The sequence below is a fragment of the Pleurodeles waltl genome, chromosome 1_2 (genome assembly GCF_031143425.1).
Source record: "Pleurodeles waltl isolate 20211129_DDA chromosome 1_2, aPleWal1.hap1.20221129, whole genome shotgun sequence".
Lineage (NCBI taxonomy): Eukaryota > Metazoa > Chordata > Amphibia > Caudata > Salamandridae > Pleurodeles > Pleurodeles waltl.
In genome coordinates this window covers 1161645103-1161669273 of record NC_090437.1, presented here as the reverse complement: position 1 = coordinate 1161669273, position 24171 = coordinate 1161645103, and the positions used below count along the sequence as shown (strand labels likewise).

Genomic DNA, 24171 nt, shown 5'->3' with positions numbered 1-24171 from the left:
ATATTTTCTGCTTGTCAAGAAATTGCATATCATTTTGAAAGCAATAATAAATACATGCCAATTCAGTTCTTGCCTTGATGGCAAAATACAAAAAAAAACATTGACTCAAGAATATCAAAAGAAACCTTTTTGGGTTATTGAGGATGGTCACATCACTAAGTTGGTACTAAGGTCTTTAACATATTGTCATTACTATTCCATATCATGCACTCCTTGACTACCATCTTTACCTGCAAATCCGTAAGAGGTCTTCAAAAGATATTCTCTCAGTATTGTCTTGGTCATTTTCATACCAGGTTCACCTTTCATTTCATAATAACAGTTCCCTATCCACTCTTAACTGCTCACATAGCTCTAAATAAAAGTCAGGCAGCTTACAGTAGGAGCTTTTCCAAATCATAGATGAGTGCAGAAATCTTTAGGCATCTATTTTAAGTATTGTGAAACGGAAAATAAACATTTGGTTGTGGATTTTAGTTATTTCACTGCTTTGTTTTAGACTACACGAGGAAGAATTGAGTAGTGCCTTAAAAGAAGACCAACTGGAAAAATTGGAAATTGAGTCTTTGGATGCATTGCACAACCAGGTAAATAGGTTTCTATAAAGATTTTATGTTGCTATATAAAGCAAACATAATGGTAATGTTAATCATATTGGTTAACTGTGTAATATTGTCCAACATAGCCATCAAGGGATCCTGGTGATGATACATACCATGAGGCCATGGTTTGCAAATGCCACCAAAATCCTGATATGGTAACATAAGACAATATTATATGTTCGCCGTCCTGTTTTTTTATATCACTAGTTATCTTGAAATCACTGCTTTGTTTAAATTGCAGGTAATAGTGTGCAATGATTGCAATTATAATCTTTAACTTTACCTTTCAATAATAATTTGTTGATAAAAGAAGTGGAGAATGGAAATGGCCAGCAGATTTATGTGATTCTGTGACTTCAGCATTAACCACATAATTATGGATTTACTGCATTCACTGCTTTATTTGTGTTATAATTTGCAAAATGTTCTCATTTCCTAAATAAAATGTTGTTTCTAGCTACGATGAATAAAACATACTGCCAGGGAATGTGCTGCATAGTTTGCATTTTTGCTGCATAATTGATGAAATCTTGCTGCATAATTTGGTCCTCCATGCTGTCACAAAAGATTAGATACAATGGATTCAGTAGGCATTAAGCGTGCAAATTCCAAAACAATTGAGAGCATTCGGCTACCATTTAGTATGCAGAAATGGGCACCATTTTCCTGAGCTTGTGTGTTTCAGTGAAGTCAATATTTCTAAGAATAGAAAGAAATAGTGACTATGCACAGTGCTTACTTTATAAAACCTTACGTGCCAGGGCCCTCGTCAAAAGGCTACTGCAGCTCGTACCACCTATTGCCGCTCCTAGTGCTGCCAATGACAATACCAACATAACTACAAACCATCACACTCCCACATGTGTGTGTGACAATTTAGACAATTCTGGCTCCCATAACACAATAGGAATGGCTTGGGATGGATGCAGGTATTTGTCCTTTTTGATGTATATTGAATTAATAAACAGGTGTTGTGCTCATTTCTAAATTACACAGACTTCGCCACCATATGGCAGACTGTCATAAGTGCCGGTGTTGACAATTACGTGCTGGTGCCCAGCAGCAGAAACCACTGGCACAAATTAAGCACTGACTGCGCAAATAATGTACCACTATTGATAAGGTTGAAGGACAGAGAAAATAGGATTGGATGAAGAAGGTCACAGGTTTATCTTTAGAGTACAATAAAAAAACATTTGCGTGCAGCACAGACTGGCAAGTAAATAAAAAATGGCAAGCTTTAAATCAAGAGTTTTAAAATATATTTTAAATTTTAAAAATAATTTTATCATGAGGCCTATGGTTAGATGTGTAGCCTGTTAGGATGCATGGATAGTTGGACAGTTGTCATGTCTGCAGATGAGCCCAACTGTCCATCCCTTGCTGCCACAACTGAAGGCCATATGTGGTGGGGGCTGTTGGATCCATAGACTGTTGGTCAGAATCCAATTCATACTGTTGTTTGCAGCAGTGTTGGGCTGTTCAGACGATGAGCACATTGCCTGTTTGGTTATCTGTGGAAAAAGATATGAAAAAAATTATTATTATTATTGTCATTATTATTATTATTATTATTATTATTATTAAGATTCTTAGGATTTTATTAGGGCAGTGCTCGACCACTTGAGTCTTGTGGCATTAAATTGACAATTGGAGTAATACCACTTTCTAGATGTCAGGAGCAAAGTTATAAGATTAACAATAAGACTTGTGATTTTTATTTCTAACCAGCATCCTGTGCAATATGGTGCAGAATTGGCATCGCTGCTCAGGTGACATTTGCACAGTACTCAGACTTCAAGGCCTTCATTTTTGTGGTTTAATATATCCTCAGAATTCTTTAATGGTAATATTTATGGGATACAAAGTACACTTTGCTGTGCATTATAAGGATAGTGTAAGGCACTGAGGAGGTCCGTAGCCATATCGAGGAACTAGGGTGAAAGCCGAGTTCCTTTGTAAGGTATTGGAACTTCGAGTTGACTTGAAATATCCTTATCATGAACAATAGGGGATACTTTATTCATTATATTATATGGGCACATCATCACCTTTCCTACAAACTTAAATTCTTGGCACATAGCTATTTCATATGAAAGACACATCATGTTTGGAAATACGAAGAATAAAAATAGAACGTCTGTGCAAAAGTAAACACATTTAGAAATCTGTTAGATATTTGTTGGAAAAAGGTATTATAATCAGTTTATTACGAGTCAGTTTTTTTCCTAAAAGACACAGTAGCTCGGAATGTGTAGAAACCTGCAGAAAGATTGTTTAATATTCTTTAATATAATTAACTGAAGAGGGCAAACAGTAAACGTGTTGCCATAAACATCTCTTTTGTAGCCACTGTACAACTAGAGAAACAGAGCAGAAGAAAGAGAACAACATTTAGTTTTTAATTCTTTAACCAGCTGCTTTAATTATGTGCCATGACCTGCCTTTCCCGTTCCGCTGCTGGGTCTGGCGCCAAGCATTTTGACATCAGAACTCAAATATAATAAGCTATTAAAATAGAGTGGTTTTGTCATAAGAGGTGACTGGGTGCACGCAAGTCGCCACAATAAAGACATTAGAGACATGTTTTTATGCAGTGATTGCATAATCCCATGTATTATGAGACCATATTACTCAGTTACTTGTTACATGAATATAGCTAGATAGACTCTTCCCACTGGATTGCATTCTGTCAGTTCAGTAGGTTATACATCTAGCAATAGTGACGCCTGGGTATTCAGATACATTTACGTCAAGTTGCTGATCGGTTCTGCAGTTTCCATTCTCATAAATTCTTCCAAACCTTTGTTCCCAATTTTATTTGATACTATTCCTTAGCTGTTCAAGGCGATGGCTTATTAATTTTGCTGAATAGGGAAAAAACTATCATACATTTTTACCTTATTCTGTGTGATTTAACTGTGTGCTGCTCACCATAGCAGCACATGTCTGAGGAGTGCATTCTGATAAGCTTCTAAAGCTTATCTTAGGTCGTTTGCTTCCTGTCCTTTGTCAACCATCTTATCGCACTGTCATGTTGATGTGACAGTTTGGCACATGGAAAGCAAACGGAACTGTCAAAGACAACTGATTCCTATTTTTTTCCAGCTTCCCTTAAAGCGTATGTCCATATCAGCAGGCTAGCAGACACAGTTTATTGTGCTGTTGATGTAAGGAAAATGTTCACACAAACTTTGGTGCACTACTCATAAATACATTTTCATCTTACAAAGCATAATTGTTCAAAAACAGGCCATGTTTAGACTTCATTTCAGCTTGCAACTAACTAGATATTGTCCCAGTGAGACTCAAAATTGCATCTTAGTCTTGGGAAGTAGTATATAAATAGAGGTCTTTGGCAATCATGTATTTGCTGGTCCCACTGGTGTTTAATTATCAGTTGAGCTTTAATAGATTTTCAGTAAAGAGTATGATTCTTTCAGCATGCTTAAATGTGCATTTGAAAGTGAATGCGAAACAATGGTTATTGATTAGAACGAGGTACCTGTATCAACATAATAAACATAAACAATTTAGGTCACAGCACAAGTCTAGAACATTCTCTGTTTTATCCTTGATTGCAATGGACCAGGCTGCATGCAGTTCCCCAGAGAAATTAATGTGAAGTTCAAGCCTTTCCAAACATAATTAAAGTTAAGAAAACAAAACAATACAATAGCCAAACCAATGTATAACATTCAAGATCATTTTAATAAATATAAAACAGAAAGGGGCCTATTCACAAACTTCATTTTGTAGCATGTGAATTAGAGTTACAGTACTACTGCTGACATCACAAAATGCTATTCACTAACCTACAGGCAGAAGTCACTGCCTAGTGCTCTACTCTCTGTTTTTGCACAAAGATCTCTGCCATGGTTGCTGAGATTTCTGACCTCTTAAGCACACGCTTGAAGAGTAAATATAGGGGAGAGACAAGGAGTGGCTGGAGAAAGGGGAATACATTTTACAAAATGACAACGGTCTATGGAAGAGTAAGGAGAGGTTTAGAAAGGGACAAACATCCAACGGCGAAGGGATAAGCCCATTGCTATTCGAGAACTATACTTCAAAAGTGACCACATCTGTAATGGTGACAAAATGGCAGCCCAGCCTTGGAGTAAGTCAGCCATCACATTTGGCCCCTTGCACATACTGCAGCATGCTCCAAGATTATAGCCTTATATGAAAAAGTGTAAAAAAAATACAATGATTTCAACATTAAAAATGTCTATCTATCTATCTATCTATCTATCTATCTATCTATCTATCTATCTGTCTTTTTTTTCACAAAATTATATATTTGTAAATTTAAATACCTCAATAATTTTCCCAGTACTTTCCGTAGGAAGATCTCTGCCACAGTGGTAGAGCTCCCTATACATGTGTTAATTTACTAGTAGTAAATTAAAATTCATAAATCCTCCCGTAGAAGTATGCACTTAGGTGTAAATCTACACTCGGAAATGGTGAATTGCAGAAAAGCGTAACATTGCACTTAGGTGCAGAAGTAGATTTACACGTGAGTAAACCTACACATGTAAATTTACCTTTGTGATGTAGACCTCAAATAACCATAAATCAGATAAGGGGGACTGGAGATATAGATTTTAAAAGTTCTGAAGCTAAGGTGCAAAAATTGTCACAGTGGTAATTGCGAATCATAGATCAAGGCTGTAGGAACATCTTTTTAATAATGTTCCCTCAATTTGTGCCCTATCTGCTTTGCTGGCTTTAGTACTTTGTGCACTTTATCCCTGCTAATCAATTGTAGAGTACCTGTGCTCCTGCTTTAAACATTTTTAAACTGGCTTTTATCCAACTGACATATTTATCTTGCCTGTATGTCTCCAGTATAAGGTGCAGAAAATGCACCCAGGGCCTGAAAGTTAAATGCCACCTGTGGACCGCAGCACCTATTGTGCCATTCATGCGGTGGTCCTAGAAAACATGACTTTTGGCCTAGTCTTGTAGACTGACTACTACCATAGTATAAAACCTGCATTTCAACCTGTCAAAATAACACTTTGACAGACAAAGACCCCCTTTTTAAAATATTAATGTTACCCACACGTAGACCAAGTGGCCCACAAGGCACATGGTATTTAAAAGAGCGTCATGCAGAAAGTTAGTTTCACCATGGCCCTGCAGTGACAAGGCTCCAAAAGCTATAAATAAATATAAAATATTAATATTGTTGTCCTGGGTGTGGGCCAGATAGATAAAAAATATCCCCCTATTTCTACTAGTTTTGAAAAATCGTATTCGGTGGTGAAGTTAGATTTTTAATAAATATTAAGAAAAGGTAACTTTTAGAAATGTCCCTTTATCCTTCCTGAAGCCCCCTCAAGGCTGATTTGCTATCCGGCCTGTACTTGACCTTTAATGAATTGTGAAATGCCTTCCAGGAGCCACCCAATAAACCACTTTGATTGAAAGGTCAACCTAAATGAGCATGACTCCCCTGAGTTCATCTGGATATTAAAGGGGAGAAAGGACTGCCCTTTCTGGTGGCTCACCAGTGTCAAATTCTGCCTGAGGCCCATGTAAAATGTATACACTCTTGAAAAGGATCAAATGGAACCAGATCACAATTCTTGTATATCCTCTGTATGGTTGCTGAAGGGATCTACCTTGTCTTACCTGACTTCTGTCTCATTTTTTTCTTGTGGGTCCTTGGCCTACTTTACATTGGTTTTTGGTATTTGATGTAGGAGGACACTGGTAATTTCCATAATAAATCCCCCTGCATAACCCAGCTCTTAGAGCCCAAGTTTAGTGTGGCTGAAGACATTGTCCATCCTGGAATTGCCTAACACATTGGATTGAGGGCCTGCTTGCAATAAGGCAAACAAGTGCTACCGAAAAAGTAGGCAGGCCAGAGCCTGGAAACGTATACCTCATTAGTTAAGATGTGATCAGGAAGGCACTGCCACCAACTAGCTAGTGCCAGCCATAAATGTGCCACCCAAAGGCGCCCTCCTCAGAAAGTCCCTGAACCTGCAGAAGATGAGAAAAGGACTGGATCTGCTGTCTGTGACCTGAGAGGGACCTTGAAGTACTGGACTTGCTCCCGCTTGTACGGAGAACAAAGAAGTGGACTCACAGAGTCAGATGGATGAACTCCTGTATAACTACAAGGACACAGCGAGCTGCAGGAGACTTTTTCCTTGAAGTGCTCAGATGACCTGTGGCAACTGAACCTGGACTTGACTATGCATTTGGCCTCTCCATATCACACTGAGAGTCCCTAAGTGTCTTCCCCTAAGGTCCTTAAAAGTCTGGTCCTGTGGTTGTTTAGGCACTGGAAGACAGTTTGGAAACTTTTGAAAACTTTTCTTTCAGAGCTTAATTGAGACCCACCGGCAGTTTCACAACATCAGATTTAATTTCAGCTTCATTGCACTTGGAGACCCTGCACCTCCAAAAAAACAATGAAATCTGATTTTAATTTGGAACTTAGAACATTTTCAGAAAAAATGTTTCAAAGATTCAGAGCACCAATGGGACCAACCTGCTTCAGGTGTGAGGCCCTCAGTTCCAAGGCAGTTACAACACTTTCAGCAACATCACAAGCGGTGAGTATTTTTCCTTTAAAGAAGGGACAAAGTCCCACTGTGCGAGAGGTTCCTCTTCTAGAAAGTGACAGAGTCCCTTTCTGAAGTGAGACTCAGAAGCTTTTTCAAACTTTGACTTCTAGACTTTTATCGGGAACAATCTACTTGGTGTATCAGACTAGTGCTTCATTGCGGTCGGCCTCAAATCATTGCTAGGTCTTGGTCTACCGCAATCATAGGTTACCATCGGTGCATTCGATTTTGAGGCATTATTTTTAACCTAAAATTTTTTTAAACTCATATCTCAGCATATCTTTTTTGTGCCATTTTATTTATTAAATGTTACTCTATTTTTCAAGTTCAGCATGGGATTTTTATTGATTGATGTTTTCGCACTGTATATAAATAATTTACACATTGCCCAAAGTTAAGCCTGTGTTCTCTGTGCCATACATACTAGGGTGTTGAACTCAGATTAATTGAGTGACTTTGAGGGTTTACCCTGACAAGAAGTGTAATTTTCCCTTGTGTATTTACCAACCTCAAATAATAATCCACTTTCTTACAATGATTGACTGGAACATAGATGTGATTCAGGCTGACTGTGGTGTAGTGGGGGTTGGGTAAGGCAGGTTAGTCACAATGGTCATACTTTTCATTTTGAGATGCCTGAATACATATAGGTTGTCAAAGAGCTCCCACTAAAGCCTTATGTTTTGGTGGCAAAAACTTACACAGGGACAAAGCAGGTTTTATAGCTGCCAGGTTTGCTTCAATACTGGGATAGATTTGCTGCCTCACCCCATCCAAAGTCTAACCTTTGAATTTCTCACTTTTTTGGTCTTCAAATTCTCTAGTGAGAACAGTCTGGAAACTGTTGCAATGAAAAACAAAGTGATAAAAACATATTCTTAAATTATTCTCAGCCACAGGCAATCACTGGATCTCTATACCAGACCATTGTTTTTCACCCACTATGTCACTGTAGATGGAGACCGGCCTTAGGCAAATAATTGTTGGTCCTTCTCCAATTGGAACAATCTCACCTGAACTGGCAAGCCAATCCCCCTCCTGACAAGAACACCAGGAAGCCCTGACCAGTTTCAGCCCACTCTTCTCAATGAGGTATGACCAGAGTCAGAGGCACTGTGAACACAGGGTCCACGTCTGAGCATACCAGTTGCACTTACAGCATTGAATGCAACAAATGCATGGAAAGGATGCCAGAATTAATCTCAGCCGCCATAAGTCACTTGGGGCTGCATGTCAGCCTAATGTTTTTACCCACTATGCCACTCTACATTTGGTCCTGCTCAAATGGGAAGAATTCAGCCCAATCTGCCAGGCAAGGTCCTCTGCAAACGGGAACACCAGCAACCACAGACTGGTTTTAGCTCATCAGGATTTGTCAGTGAAGTATAGCTCGAGTTCTGTGGCACCACTATGTCTGATCCTCTGGCTCTTTAGGCACTGGAAGACAGTTTGGAAACTTTCGAAAACTTTTCTCCCAGAGTCCCATTTTGATTTTGAACGTAGAAATTTTCAGTGCAAATTCTTCAAAGCTTCAGAGCACCAGTGGGACCAAACTGCTTTACAAGTAAGGAGGGGTTTTCTTCCAAAAAGGGACAAAGTCCAACTCAGCGGGAGGTTTTTCTTCAAGAAAGTGACAGAGTCCCTTTCTGAAGTGAGACTTAGCAGCTTTTTTAAACTGTTTGACTTCTAGACTTTTACTGGGAACAATCTTCTTCTTGTATCAAACAATGTTAGGTACCAGTCTACAGCAGCCATTGGCTATTAGCTTAGTGCCCACGACATACTCATTGTCCCATACTCGTAGTTAGGGGATCCACAAAATGATGGAAAGGATGCTTAAATTATTGTACGTTAGGTGGAGATTGTTCAGGGCTGCATTTCAAACCATTTATTTCACTTACTATGTATCTCTAGACAGAGACAAACCAGATGCAAATCTGTATAGGACCTGCTCTAACTGTCCAGCCCAAAGCGCCAGGCCAGGTCCCCTCCAGACAGAAAACGTAGCTGGGCTGCACTCAGTAAGTCTGAATGACTTCGCTGCAAGGCATCTTTCTTCACAGTTAACCTTTTGGAGTAGAATAATCCATGATATTCACCAATGGTGGACCCTCACTGGTGAAGCCTAAGCACATTGCCCCAGTCCTCCAGAGACGGGGATCACGAAGAAATCGTAAAAATGAATTGCTCCTACGAAAGTTACTCCTGATCAATCCTTCAACCCTAAGGTTCTTAAGGTATGTTTCTAAGCACCAGGTCTCTCTCCAACCCGAGCTCTGTAAGGGTCCAGGCCTCGGTGGTCAGCAGGGCCTTTTTCAGTTTTTTTATTGTTTATTTTTATTGAGGAGGAAGTACAACAAGAAATAAACAATTAGAATAAAAAATGTAATTGTATATTTGCAAATTACATATATCATCATCAATCCATATAGTGTTGAGATACCAGTTTTATCCTGTGTGCTGGCCAGTAAATGGAGTATTGATGACACCCAGCAATGTTCCAGCAAAAGTCCAACCTCCTTTATCAGCACTTTTTCCTCAATTTATTGCAGACCTTCCCAGAGTACCTAATCCAAAATGCCCCAACCTTCCTACCCCTGTAGGCCCACTGACCTTTCCTGCAGCCACCACATATGTTGATGAGATATATTTTTCTCTTCTCTTGTGCTAGTTTTGCTTCTTTCAGAAAACACAGACATAGGCCCTCATTACGAGGCTAGCGGTCTTCAGACCGCCAGCATCGCCGTTGGACTGCTTCCAAAGCGGAAGTCCGACTGCGACATTATGACCGTGGTGTTACGGCCACGGTCGGACTGCGGCTACTGCCACTTTTCGGCCGTCCAATGGCCTGGCGGTGTCGGCGGTCTCAATCCGCCAGGGCAGCGGATTACGACCCCTCTCTCTGTCCGCACTTGGCATGGGCAGTGCAAGGCCCCACCCGGCCAGCCCCATTGCGCAAATCACTTTCTGCTTTGCAGACAGTTAATTGTATGATGCGTGCAAGTGCATCCGCAGCACAACAGCATTGCCGCCGGCTCTATTATGAACTGGCATCAACGTTGTTTTGTGTTTCCTCTGACCCAGCGGGAAACTCATAATAGGGTTTGCGGAAGGGCTGCCACATAGGCGGTAACCCGACCGCAGGAGTTTGGCGGGTGGCCTTTTCCGCCTGCCAAGCTCATAATTAGGGCCATAGTCTATAGTGGTTCTGTGCACGAATGGGATAAATTCCTGAGATCCCTGTTTTCCTGCTTTTTTTGTTGCCATCTATTCCTGTTCCTGACTTCCAGATGACTAATTCCTGCTAATTTGTCACTGTTGATATCACTTTAGCCTTCCTGCTTCCAGAGGCAAGCCCACTGTCCACCAGGAGGACAGATGTTTACAGCCAGTCTGTAATGTTCATTTAAGTTTCTGGAACATTGCTACTGTGCAAACCAGTTCCAACCCAATGTGCTCTCATATAACCAGCATTGCCTGTAGAAAACATAGCTTTACCAACACAGTGACCAACAAAGTTTTGCAAGAGTTCACTGTGTAGAAATACTATCTCCTGAAATCTATCATGTTCAATTTTTATATATTAAGCACCAAGGTGTCAGGTGCAAAGGAGTGTCTTTGCTAATATATTAATGTGGCTGCTCTCCGAAGATATGTGCTTTGGTCATTTATGTTGGTGATACCAGTGAGTTTGTAACTGAGATATAATGGGGAGAAATTGATATTTCAGGTGGTTAACTATGGGACAGTAGTATAAATTAAGAAATACATTTCCAAAGGTTGGCTGAAGTAATTCGAAAAATTAGTAACATAAATAGCTGCAAATTGAAATGGTGTGAGCTGTCAAATAAGGGTGTCATGTTGTGTCACTCTGCTTAAGTTAGTAGTAGCCAGGTCGCGCCAGCTCAGATTAATTCAAGCATCCAACTCATCACTTTTTGTTACTTTAGTGTATCACTTCAAGTGGAACAGGTATGCCCAGATGCTGGTCCCATGCATACTGTGTCACTGGAACCAAGCTATACCTGGCTGATGAGCCCTAACTAGGGCAAAACTGGTCCTGGGTTACTTGTGTTCCGGTTCAGGGAGTACTGTCCTGGCAGTTCGGGCTGTACTGTACCCATTGTAACAGACTGATTTACATATGGCTTGGTCCAAAATGAGGTGGCATGGTGTGCAGAATAAGGATGGACTGGGGTGTGGCCATGTTTAATTGCGAGTGACTGAGGTTAATTCAAGCATTCCACCTATCTCTTTTGTATACTTTAAGCCATAAATGTGGTACACCAAGACACCCCATCAGACCACTTCTAGAAATGCATAAGTGTACCAAGCAGGCTGAGCGTGCTGCACTGACACCTGTGAGAAGGAACTGAGGAGGCTGGACTCCCATCCACCTCTAACCCAAGAACAGAAAGCTCTCCAAGGATCTTAAGGATGATCCCCAGGGTGGCTCCAGAAACATACAAAACGCTGAAGAGGACATCGCTGTGAAGAATCCCAGCTGACCAGTGGCACCTGTAATGGACTTTACTGTTGCTCTCTGTCTAACACCATGAGAGTCTCTAAGTGCTTCCCCTGAGGTCATGCGGGCTTAGAGTGTATGTCTCTGGTTGTTTGGGCACCAAAAGAAGTTCGGGAAGTTTTACACATTTTTTACTCCAGAGTTTTAAGATGACCAACCATAAAAATATATCCACCGTGCAGTTCCTTGGTGTTAGGCTGAACTTAATGTTTGTCCCACATGGATAAGAACTTTTCTTAACAAAAAAAGGTTGTTTTTTTTTATTGGGACTTGAACACTTTCTCAAACTTTCCTATTTCCAGTCCCAAGCAGGGACTTTGTGTGTATCCAAGTCTCCCATGACCATTGACTACCATTGGTGCCTTTTCACTTTTCTCTGCTATTTTCACTTAAATGTTTAAAAATGAATATCTACACCTCCTCTTATTGGAGTTATGTCACTTTGGTGTTGTCTTTTCGACTTCTTAACTTTTTTGGTACCTCTAAATGCTTCACACAGTTTCTCCGAATTAAGCCTGTTGTTGGGATGCTTCAGAAATATGATTCCTCTGGAAAGGAACAGACACTCTGAAAATCAACAAACAACACATCATAGTGCGAAACACTGTACAGAACATTTCAGGATTGTAAAGTTATTTTAAAAACCAGTTTCAAAGTGAGCTTATGTAGCACCAAGCTTGCCATTCACCTCATACAGCACTCCCGAGGTGACTAGAGCAAGTTTTCGAAGGCGTACTGCTGCCCGCTGGTGCCTTGCTCACTTTCTGTGACTTCCTGTGGCTTATTACCACGGCAAGATGGGGGGTCGGGGGAGTGGCATACGCAGAAAGAGAGGTGAGCGAGAAAAATAAAGGTGAGTCAAAGGGACCAGCAAGAGAGATTGAAGAGGGGAAAGGAGAGATACGGCGAATGTATGAATGAAAAGAGAGTAAGTGATGGTAGCGGTGTTAGTTTGAACATTTCGGTCGGAGCTGCTTTTGTTTGCCTATCTGGACAGGAGTTCACCCATTACAATGTTCACACTAAACATTATCAATTTTACACTAACAAAACTGTTTACATTTGCGTTGTTTCCAATATGTTTTAATGAAAGTGTTTGCATTTATCTCTCCTAGGAGCTAAGGATGGTTTCTTACTTAACAAAACGGGCCAAGATACCAGTGGAAATGATATACAAAGTCCTGAATTTACTGCTGCCTTCTAGTTCAGAGCAAGAAATACTTTCTGTTCTGAATTCAATCTTTCATAAATATTCAAATGGTAACACAGAACCAGATGACAGCGGAGAAGAAACGGATGTCTGTAGAAAGAGGTAAATACTTAATTTTAGCACCAAGATGCAATTGCAATTTATTTCATTAGAGAAGGATATACACACTGGACAGGTACGACCTAACGTCAATACACACACTAATGTAAAGAAATGAATTCGTTTTATACTGATTATCTAATGCTTTTTCATTGGGAAGGGTGAAAACCGGTAGCTCGAAATGACTGACTTTGTGGGTAATTGACATTCATTGGATCAGCATGGGAGCATTTTGACTCTAATGGATCTGACTGGGCTGGCTGTTGTGTGGCAGTGTATTAATGTGGGCTGTTGCTGTGCTCGCACATAGCCTGCACAAAAGAGTCTAGTAAGGCAGATACATTTCTCTCTAAGGGTAACCTGGGCTCAGTGTTGTTAGCTGTGTCTCACAAGATATGAGCGATGTTTTGTTTATTAAATCAACAAAACAAATAGGCAGTTAAAGAAATAAAAAACTTAAAGGCCCAAACCAAATTATTTAAAAAAGTTACAAATTGAATGTTACAGAAAGGAATAGCAAATATTAGCATAGTCAGAATTTCTCATTTATGACATCAGGAAGTGGCGCTATTGGCTTTGCCAATGCTTCCTTTGTTTTTTCCACCACTTATGGTAAAAACATTCTGTGGGTAGGCATGCATACGCACAGATAGCAACCATTGTCCATTGGTTTCTGTTATACTTTATCACATAACTACTCCAAGGTGGCTGGTGTGTACACATGTATGCACACTCATGGCGGCCACCTCAAAGTGGAATTTGTGGTAAAGCATAAAGAAATCAAATATGGACACTGTGAGTGCACATGCATGTAAACGCAAGGGCTGCCATCGTCTTGTTATGCTTTATGATACATTTTGCAGGCCCAGGTAGTAAAGTTTTGCCACTCCTTAGATATAGCTCACTTGGTGGATGGCACGGCATGGCAAATGCCTTGCTTGCTAAATCGATGTACACATGGTATCTGAGGAGGCAGGGCCATGAACATGCTATATAGCGGAGCATGATACACACTACTCTATAGGACACACATTGATGACGTCACCATGCCAGCTGCATACAGCGACAGTGGGTATGTAGGCCATGATTTGTGTGTTGTTTGTAGATGGAATGCCCATGCATGCTACATACAGTGACTTAAAGTCGACACTCATGCAGCACACCGATTCCATGAAATTCTGCTATGCCATGTGCTTGCTAAAGACTGCGGTATATTGGCTACTTAAGCCATGACTTGCAAAGGTGTTGATTCCTTGCTTATATTATATGTCATGCTGTAGATAATACCATCAGTGATGCCATTTGTGACAACCACTAGAGTTCATTAATTATTGCGAACTTCGCAACAGTAACTTAACGTCGTATCAGAATATTGTAGTCCGAGAATGTGCAACATAAATATTTTGTCCTAAACACTGTTTTCCAAAAATATATCCCCGTTGGGGTAATCTATACAGAATGCAATGGTATTTTTGTAAATCGTAATCTGACATTCAACCGTCTAACTCTATAACCGTTATTTTTTATTGGTGATATAACACATGACAACATTGACAAAAGCAATTACATCTTTAATTTTAATGTATTTCGTTAGAAATGGGGTCTCTAGTTGGCAGAGGTATACACCCTTATCCAAATAGGGACCACAATCCAAGTCAGGGTAAGTCACACACAATCCAAATGATCTTGTGCACACCCTCTGCTTGGCATTGAGCAGGCAGGCTTAACTTAAAAGGCAAAGTATTTGTGCAGTAAATCATACAGTAACACAGTGAAAATGCCACAAAAATACACAACGCAGGTTTAGAAAAATATAGGATATTTATCTGGTTAAATTAAGATCAAAACAATAAAGATTCAATAAACAAAAGGTTAGATATCATTTTTTGCAAGATTAAAAAGAGCCTTAAATCTTAGAAATCAACAGTTGTCTCTTGTTTGCACAAAGTACCTGGTTTGCATAAAAAATAACACGCATGGAGACCACAGAGGAGGAGATGCATGGAAAAATAGGGTGTGCATTGGAATTTCTGGTGCGGCTCAGCGGATGCGTCGCGTCTTTTCACGCTGCAAGGGGCTGTTTGTAAATTTCTGGCATGCAGTCTTGGTCCCCACTGCGATGCAGGGATCTTTTTGATACCCAGGGACAATGCAGGGAAATCCTGGGCATGCGGGAAGAAGTCACAGGTGTTGCATTGGTCAGGTATGGTAATGCATAAAATTTTCTGTCGATCGGCAGTCGCTGCGTTGATTTCCCACTTAGGGAATAGGCTGCATTGTCCCGGTTCAGCTGTGCGTCGATCCGGTAAGGCTGTGCATCGAATTTCTTATCTCAAGGCAGGCTGCGTCAAATCTTCACTCGGGAAGTCGGGCTGTGTAATTCTAGCTCGGCTGTATGGCAATTTCTTAGTCACAAAACAGCTGTGCATCGTTTACGGCAGGCTGGGCATCGATTTTCGGTGCACTAGGAGTTTCCTGAAGAGATTAAGGGGGTCATTCTGACCTCGGCGGTAAAAGGCGCTTACCGCCGGTCAGAAGACCGCCACAACACCGCCACGGTCATTCTGACCCGCTACTTGAAAACCTCCAAAAACCCGACATCCACAAAAGTCCGCCACACCAAAGGTCAGCGAAAAAATGGCGATGACCAAACCTCCACCGTCACGCCAACAGAAATACGCCCATGCCATTACGACCCACGAATCCACGCGGCGGACTTTCAACCGCGGTATTCTATTGGCGGTACACACCGCTGCGCTCAAAATAAACACACCTTTACAAAACATCCCCACATTGGTCAATTTGAAACACACACACCTGAGATACATATACACACCACTCCCACACACCCAATACAAAATAAAACACACACCCACATCACCCACGAACCCCTACGACAACAATAGCGAATCAAGGACAGAGAGAGACAGCACTGCTTAGAGTAGACCATCACACAGAGGCAAATCACAACATCACCCACACAATTACCACGCACAAAACACCATACACCACCACACACATTACACCCCACAACACATACACCACCCCTCACCTCATCCACACCACCCCATGGCACCCCAAAGACACCCCAGGTTCTCTGACGCAGAACTCAGGGTCATGGTGGAGGAAATAGTCCGTGTAGAGCCCCAGCTATTCGGGGCACAGGTGCAGCACACCACAATAGCTAGGAAGATGGAGCTATGGCAAAGGATAGTGGACAGGTTCAACGCGGTGGGACAGCATCCACGCAATCGGGATGACATCAGGAAGCGATGGAACGACCTACGGGGGAAGGTGCGTTCCATGGTATCAAGGCACAACATTGCGGTGCAGAAGACTGGCGGCGGACCCCCACCTACTCCCCCAGAATTTACAGCATGGGAGGAGGAAGTCTTGCACATCCTGCATCATGAGGGCCTCGCAGGAGTATCTGGAGGAATGGACTCTGGTAAGTCAAATCTTAACTACTACTTCCCACCCCCACCCCACCTGCATGCCAGCACATACCCCCACCCTCACCCTCACCCCCATCACACCAACTCCTTGCAAAAGGCTCACCATCACAACCCACCCATCCCAACACCAAGCCCTGCATGCGACCACAAAGCATGGACACCCATCACCAAAGCATGCCCACTGCACACACACATCACCCCCACAAGCCACCCTCACAAAAGCCCCCACAAGGGAATGTCTGCACTTGGGTACACGGACACCCACCCATCACACGAAATGCCACACACAGAAGCTATAACCATACCTTAATACCCCTGCAGGACCCGAACGCCACCACACCGCCACGGAGGGTCAGAGATGTCCATCCCACCCCCAGATGAGGCCCCCAGCGATGACAGCAGCTCTGTCTCCCTGGACCCAGATGACCAGCCCGGCCCATCGGGGACCTCTGGACAGTCGGTTCCCCACAGACAGCCACAGGCTACAGCAGACCTAACCCCCTCTGGGAACACCAGCACAGCTCCCACCCAGCGGGCCCATGCCTCTGTCTCCAGGACACGTCAATCAGCGGTGTGTCCGCCACTACAGGGCACCCAGGTTGGCCCACCACCCCAACAACCACAGGGACCTGGGGGCAGTGGTAGTGGGCACACCGTCCAGGGGACAGAGGCCCAGAGAAACAGGGGAACTGGGAGGGCTGCTGTGCGACAGGGGGGGGACAGGCCCAGGGAACCCACTCTCCAAGAGGCCCTCTCCTCCATCATGGGAGCATACCACCACTCCCAGGAGACGATGGCGACGGTACTGGCCAGGTTCCAGGAGATCCAGGCACAGCAGGAGGAACGGTACATGGGGTTCAGAGAGGAACTGAGGAACATCGGTTCCGCAATGGGGACCATCGTCCTGGCCCTCAACCAGATAGTCACCACATTGCGGGACCATGTGGCACCCCAAAGGGCCCCTGTCACTAGCCCAGGCCAGGAACAGCCTACCACCTCCGCCGGTGCTAGTTGACAGGAGGCCCCCACACAACGACAGTCCACCAGAACCCCACCTCCTGCTGAAGAAGAACCACCCCGCAAGCGGAACCTGAGATCTCACAAGAAGACAGAGTAGGATTGCAAGACCCCCGCCAGCATATGATACCCCCTGATTTCATCCCACTGTCCCACATTGTCACCCTGTCCAACCTTGAACTGCCCCTGCTCCATCCTTCCACAGGCATATGGACAATGCACCTGTGCGACTGAGAACTGGACTCTGCCATGGACATTACTCCACCCCCACCCATCACCGTCTTACAATCATGTACCTATATGTAGCACTTGAAATAAATCACTCATTGCACTTAAAATAACAGGAGTCTGCTTGTATTTTTCACAAATGTATTACACATAACGGTACAATTATGTTCAGTTACATTGTGATGACAACATACCAATGTCAATAAGCTTTAGTCCATGGGCAAACAAAGCAGTAGTCACGCAGTCGGTCATACAGCTCTGAAAAGGGAAGGGAAAGTCACAATTAACTTAAAAGGAACTGGGGGGGAAACACAGACAGTAGAGACGCAGGAGGCCTTAAGTAAATGTAAATTTCGGTGGCTGTTTCTTACCTGTGTGCTACTGAAAGTATTGTTGTATGACTGTATCCCTGTTGTCCGTGTCGTCCCCGTCGTCTTCCTCCTCTTCACTCTCCACAGGCTCCACAGCTGCAACAACACCACCATCTGGACCATCCTCCTGCACAAAAGGCACCAGGCGTCGCAAAGCAAGATTGTGAAGCATACAGCAGGCCACGATGATATGGCACACCTTCTTTGGTGAGTACATTAGGGATCCACCTGTCATATGTAGGCACCTAAACCTGGCTTTCAGGAGGCCGAAGGTCCTTTCTATGATCCTCCTAGTTCGCCCATAGGCCTCATTGTACCGTTCCTCTGCCATGGTCCGGGGATTCCTCACTGGGGTCAATAGCCAGGAGAGGTTGGGGTAACCAGAGTCACCCAATAACCACACACGGTGTCTCTGTAGCTGTTCCATCATATAAGGGATGCTGCTATTTCTCATAACATACGCGTCATGCACTGACCCAGGGAACTTGGCATTTACATGGAAGATGTACTGGTCTGCCAAACAGACCACCTGGACATTCATAGAATGATAACTTTTTCTGTTTCTGTACGCCTGCTCAATTCCACTGGGGGGAACCAAATCCACATGGGTCCCATCAATGGCACCAATGATGTTGGGGATATGTCCAAGGGCATAGAAATCACCCTTCACTGTAGCCAAATCGCCCACCTCAGGGAAAATAATGTAGCTCTGCATGTATTTCATCAGGGCAGACAACACTCTGGACAAAACCTTAGAAAACATAGGCTGAGACATCCCTGATGACATGGCCACTGTTGTCTGAAAAGACCCACTTGCCAAAAAATGGAGTACTGACAGAACCTGCACCAGAGGGGGAATCCCTGTGGGTTGGCGGATGGGGGACATCAGGTCTGGCTCCAGCTGGGCACACAGTTCATGTATAGTGGCTCTGTCAAGCCGGTATGTAAGTATGATATGTCGTTCTTCCATTGTCGACAGGTCCACCAGCGGTCGGTACACGGGAGGATTCATCCTTCTCCTCGCAAGTCCCAGCGGACGGTGCCTAGGAAGGACAACATGGAGCACAGAGTCAAGCAACCCACAGGTTCGTTCACACAGCTTGCACAGTAAAAGAATCGCAATGCATTGAAAGGCTTGTATGAGTGGCAATGCAAGGCCTAGGCCTGTGTGACGCAGTTGAAATTATGCCATGTGGGCCCTGGAAATGGCGGCTGCCTGACCTGTGAAGTGTGACAGTGGGATGTGAGGTCAATGCGCTGGCGTGGCACACCGTGGCGGTAGGCGGTCGAAGACCGCGGTGCGAAGCCGCATTGGTTAACATTGCACCCTATGGGTTTCATGAGCCAATGACGATGTGCGCCGGCGGTCGCGGTACGTACCGCCGCGGTACGCACCGCCGCCGGTGTGACCGCCATTTTCTATCTGATTATTCACTCGAGACCTGATCATCCACAGGAGAGGACCTATGCTGCAAGTGCTGCTGTGACCTCGGTTTGGGAGATACTATGGCTGCTGCGACTGGGGAAAGGGCCCCTGCCTTCACATCTGAGGAATTGGAGAAACTTGTTGATGGGGTCCTCCCCCAGTATGCGCTACTCTACGGTCCTCCAGACCAACAGGTTAGTACACAGGGTGCACGCTGAATGGGCTATGCCTGTGTTGAGTGGGGTGGATGTAAGATGGTGGGGAGGGGAGCGAATGAGGAGTGCAACGCACGACAGATGGGAACATGTGCCACATGGCAAGGTTGGGGAGGGGGGGGCCCTCACATCGACCATGCAGAAAAGTGATGATATTTCCTTTCCCACCCTGTACATGTCAAATAGGTCAGCGCCCATCAGAAGATCGACATTTGGCGTGCCATCGCCAAGGACGTCCGGGCCTTGGGGGTCCACTACAGACGGGGCACCCACTGCCGAAAGAGGTGGGAGGACATCCGCCGCGGGACCAGAAAGACCGCTGAGTCTCTGCTGGGGATGGCCTCCCAACGTAGGAGGGGTGCCAGCCGCCAATTGACCCCCCTGATGTCCCGGATCCTGGCGGTGACCTACCCCGATTTGGATGGGCGCATGAGGACATCACAGCAGACACAAGGGGGTGAGTATCAGCACATTCTGCTATCTTTGCGCGCAGTGGAGGTGTCTGGGTTGGGGAGGAGGGCTGTGGGTAACTCAAGGCCAGGGTGCTTTCTGTAGGCTAGTCCCCTCCGTTAGGCATGGCCCTGTGCCCCCGCCCCCCACCTCTGTAGGGTGCCAAGTACAGCTATCCATGGTCCTGCATCACCCATGTGTGCATTTGTCGTCCATAGACCTGTAGGCCTAGTCACAAGAACTGAGTAGTGTACCCCGATTGCGCAGCGTAGTGCAGGGGGCTTCTGTGTCTGTCCTGTCCGCCAACGGTGTTGCCAATGCATGCACTCAACCTGTCTTCATTTCTCCCCCCCACCCATTTTCTTTTTCTTCCTGTGCATGTGTGCATTAGCATCATCAGGCGGAGGAGAATTGGCACCGGCGCACGAGGGAGCTGCATCTCACATGGCCCCGGAGGGCCATGCAACCGACTCCGAGTTCACCAGTGAGACGGAGGACGAGGGGAGCTCCACAACGGGGACCTGTGGAGACGTCAGCGACACCGACATGTCCTCCGAAGGGAGCTCCCTTGCGGTGGCGGCAACATCCGTGCCCACCGCCACAACAGGTACAGCCGCCACCCAGCGCACCAGCCCCGCCCTCCCAGCAGCCCCTCAGCCTTCGCTCCGTGCCCGCTCACCCAGGAAGGTGGGCATCTCCTTCGCCCCAGGCACCTAAGGCCCTGCCCCAGTTACCCCTGCTGCCCTCAGTGAGGAGGTCATTGACCTCTCCAGACCATCATTGTTGGGCAGTCTACCCTTTTGAATGCCATCCAGGGTGTAGAAAGGGAGGTGCATCGGAGCAATGCATACCTGGAGGGCATTCATTCGGGTCAGGCTGCCCATCAGCGATCGTTCAACGCTCTGGCCTCAGCACTGACGGCAGCCATTGTCCCTGTCTCCAGCCTCCCTCTTCTAACTCCCTCCACCCAGTCCCAGTCTCCTGTTCCTCAGCCTATCCCATCCACACCATCAGACGAGCCTGCACACACCTCAACACCCAAGGGCAGCTCATCCAGACATAAGCACCACAGATCCCACAAGCATTCACACAAGCAACATCCACATGCAGACATGCCAACAGTCACTACCACCTCTGTGTCCCCCTCCTCCTCGTCTCCCTCCTCCCTCCCTGTGACGTCTCCACTCACACCTGCATGCACACCACCATCAGCCAGTACTTCCATCACCAGCACACCCTCCATTACAGTCAGCACACGTGCAGTCACCACCCCCACTGCCATTTACACGTCCCCTGTGTCCTCTCCCACTGTGTCTGTCACCCCCTCTTCCAAACCACACAAACGCAGGCAGCCACCCACCCAACAGCCATCCACCTCACGACAGCATCCAGCCCAAGCACCTGCACCCAAAGACAGCACACTTGACTCTCCTACAACCACATCCTCTTCCTCCACTCCCATACCCACTGCACCTACCCTTCCCATTGCTCCTAAAAAACTTTTCCTCTCCAAAATTAACCTCTTTGCATCACCTGACCCACCCCCTCCATCTGGTAAGAGTCCAAAGAGCACCTCAGCCACCACCAGCTCTGCATCTAGTATCACCATAGTGCAGGGCTATTGGAGTCCACCAGCTCCTAGGGAAGGAACATCGCCCAGCAGCAAGGGGACAGCCAGCCCACCCCCTGGGAAGAGGACAAGAAAAATTAAGGGCCGGCGCGAAAAGCCTGAGACGACTGCCACCAAGGAGAGTGGCCTTGCCCCGTCACCTGCCACATCATCTAAGGGAGGCAAGGGCCAGAGAGCTGCAGCGAAGGAGGGCAAGGGCAGCAGGGCGGAGAAGACATGCAGCAGGCGAGCGCACCAGGAGGGCCCCACCAGCCCCATACCGGGTGTGACGGACGACACCCACGGGCCCAAGACTCAATCACAGGAGGGCCCCGCTACCGCAAGGTCGGAGGGCGACTAAGCGGGGAGTCTTGGCCAGGTCTGGCTCCCTTGAAAGACAGGACATGCACCGCTGAACAGGGCCCCGCCGTGAAGAGCACCGCTGAACTGGGCCCCGCCGTGAAGAGCACCGCTGAACTGGGCCCCGCCGTGAAGAGCACCGCTGAACAGGGCCCCACCATGAAGAGCACCGCTGAACAGGGCCCCGCCGTGAAGAGCACCGCTGAACCGGGCCCCGCCGTCTCAAGCACCGCTCCGCTGGGCCCTTCATCTCAAGCACCGCTCCGCTAGGCCCCGCCGTCTCTGCACCGCTCCGCTGGGCCCTTCATCTCAAGCACCGCTCCGCTGGGCCCCGCCGTCTCTGCACCGCTCCGCTGGGCCCTTCCTGTCAAGCACCGCTCCGCTGGTCCCTTCATCTCAAGCACCGCTCCGCTGGGCCCCGCCGTCTCTGCACCGCTCCGCTGGGCCCTTCCTGTCAAGCACCGCTCCGCTGGGCCCTTCCTGTCAAGCACCGCTCCGCTGGGCCCTTCATCTCAAGCACCGCTCCGCTGGGCCCTTCATCTCAAGCACCGCTCCGCTGGGCCCTTCATCTCAAGCACCGCTCCGCTGGGCCCCGCCGTCTCTGCACCGCTCCGCTGGGCCCTTCATCTCAAGCACCGCTCCGCTGGGCCCTTCCTGTCAAGCACCGCTCCGCTGGGCCCTTCCTGTCAAGCACTGCTCCGCTGGGCCCTTCATCTCAAGCACCGCTCCGCTGGGCCCTTCATCTCAAGCACCGCTCCGCTGGGCCCTTCCTGTCAAGCACCGCTCCGCTGGGCCCTTCCTGTCAAGCACCGCTCCGCTGGGCCTTCCTGTCAAGCACCGCTCCGCTGGGCCCTTCATCTCAAGCACCGCTCCGCTGGGCCCTTCATCTCAAGCACCGCTCCGCTGGGCCCTGCCGTCTTAAGCACCGCTGATCCATTGACAGTGCCGGTTCTGTGTCGAGCAGGTGTTCACGAAGCACTCTGGGCACCATGCCTCCTCCAATACCAGTGGAGTCGGTTATCCATCTGATGGACTGTGGCTTTGCACTCCCCAGGATTGAACAGTGGGCAACCCTCCCACTGTAGAGACTTGTGAGACTGTGGCTTTGCACTCCCCAGGATAATGCAGTGGGCACACCACCCACTGTAGAGACTTGTGAGACTGTGGCTTTGCACTCCCCAGGATGGTACAGTGGGCATGGAGGCCCCTCGTGGATCTGGCGTCGTGGACTCATGTGGCTGAGGTGCCCCCCTTTCCCTTCCCCCTGAGGTGCCTGTTGTTTTATCATCTGATGCCCCAGCAGTGTTCTCTCCAATGGTATCCGGTCTCCTGTGTGGGCTTTCCCCATTTGTTTGTACACATTGGCCCACGGACTATGGATATTTAACGAACTGTGCAGGACTTATTGACTATGTTTATACTTTGCACTATGTTCATTATTTCTTTTGTATATTTCATATGGCATATTTACCATGACTTCAATGAACCTATTTTATACATAAATTTTAAATTTCATTTTAATTATGTCTTTGCATTCTTCCGGGGGGTTTGGGGGGTGTCACTCTGACTTGTTGCTCTGCATTGGTGTGTAGGTATTGGGGGGGTGGGTGTATGGCGTATGTGTGTGCACGTAACCTTTCCTCCTCCCCCCTCCCCTTTGTCATAGGTGCAGTACTCACCGTTGTCGTCTGCGCCGGCGTTCGTACTCGTGGTAGATGAGCAGGTAGACAATAGCTGGTAGGATGTTTAATTCGGGTTCCATTCTGTCCAGATTCCTCGTGGAGTGTGTGGAGGTGAGCGTTTTACCGTTCGTAGTCTGTTTCCGCCGTGTTTTTATCGGCGGGGCTCCCGCCCCGGAAAAGGTGGCGGATTGGTGAGTTGTGATAGGGTGGGCGGTACATTGTCTGCCGCCTGCCTGTTGGCGGTGACCGCCGCGCTGTTTGTCGGTCCCGCTGTGGCGGTCGGAGTGTTAAAGTGGCGGGCTGTGTTGGCGGTTCCCGCCAGGGTCAGAATT

General features: G+C 46.3%; 1 protein-coding gene across 5 annotated transcripts in view; it reads left to right on the top strand.

Moving 5' to 3' along the window:
* EVC2 (EvC ciliary complex subunit 2) overlaps nucleotides 1-24171 on the top strand; it is a 306369-nt gene that overhangs the window by 209116 nt on the left and 73082 nt on the right. For 4 of the 5 annotated variants that reach the window (XM_069202996.1, XM_069202979.1, XM_069202987.1 and 1 more), the window contains 2 exons: nucleotides 500-587; nucleotides 12833-13029. In XM_069202996.1, coding sequence (XP_069059097.1) covers nucleotides 500-587; nucleotides 12833-13029 — 285 coding nt within the window. The remainder of the gene's footprint in view (nucleotides 1-499; nucleotides 588-12832; nucleotides 13030-24171) is intronic. The other variant, XM_069203005.1, reaches the window with a different exon arrangement.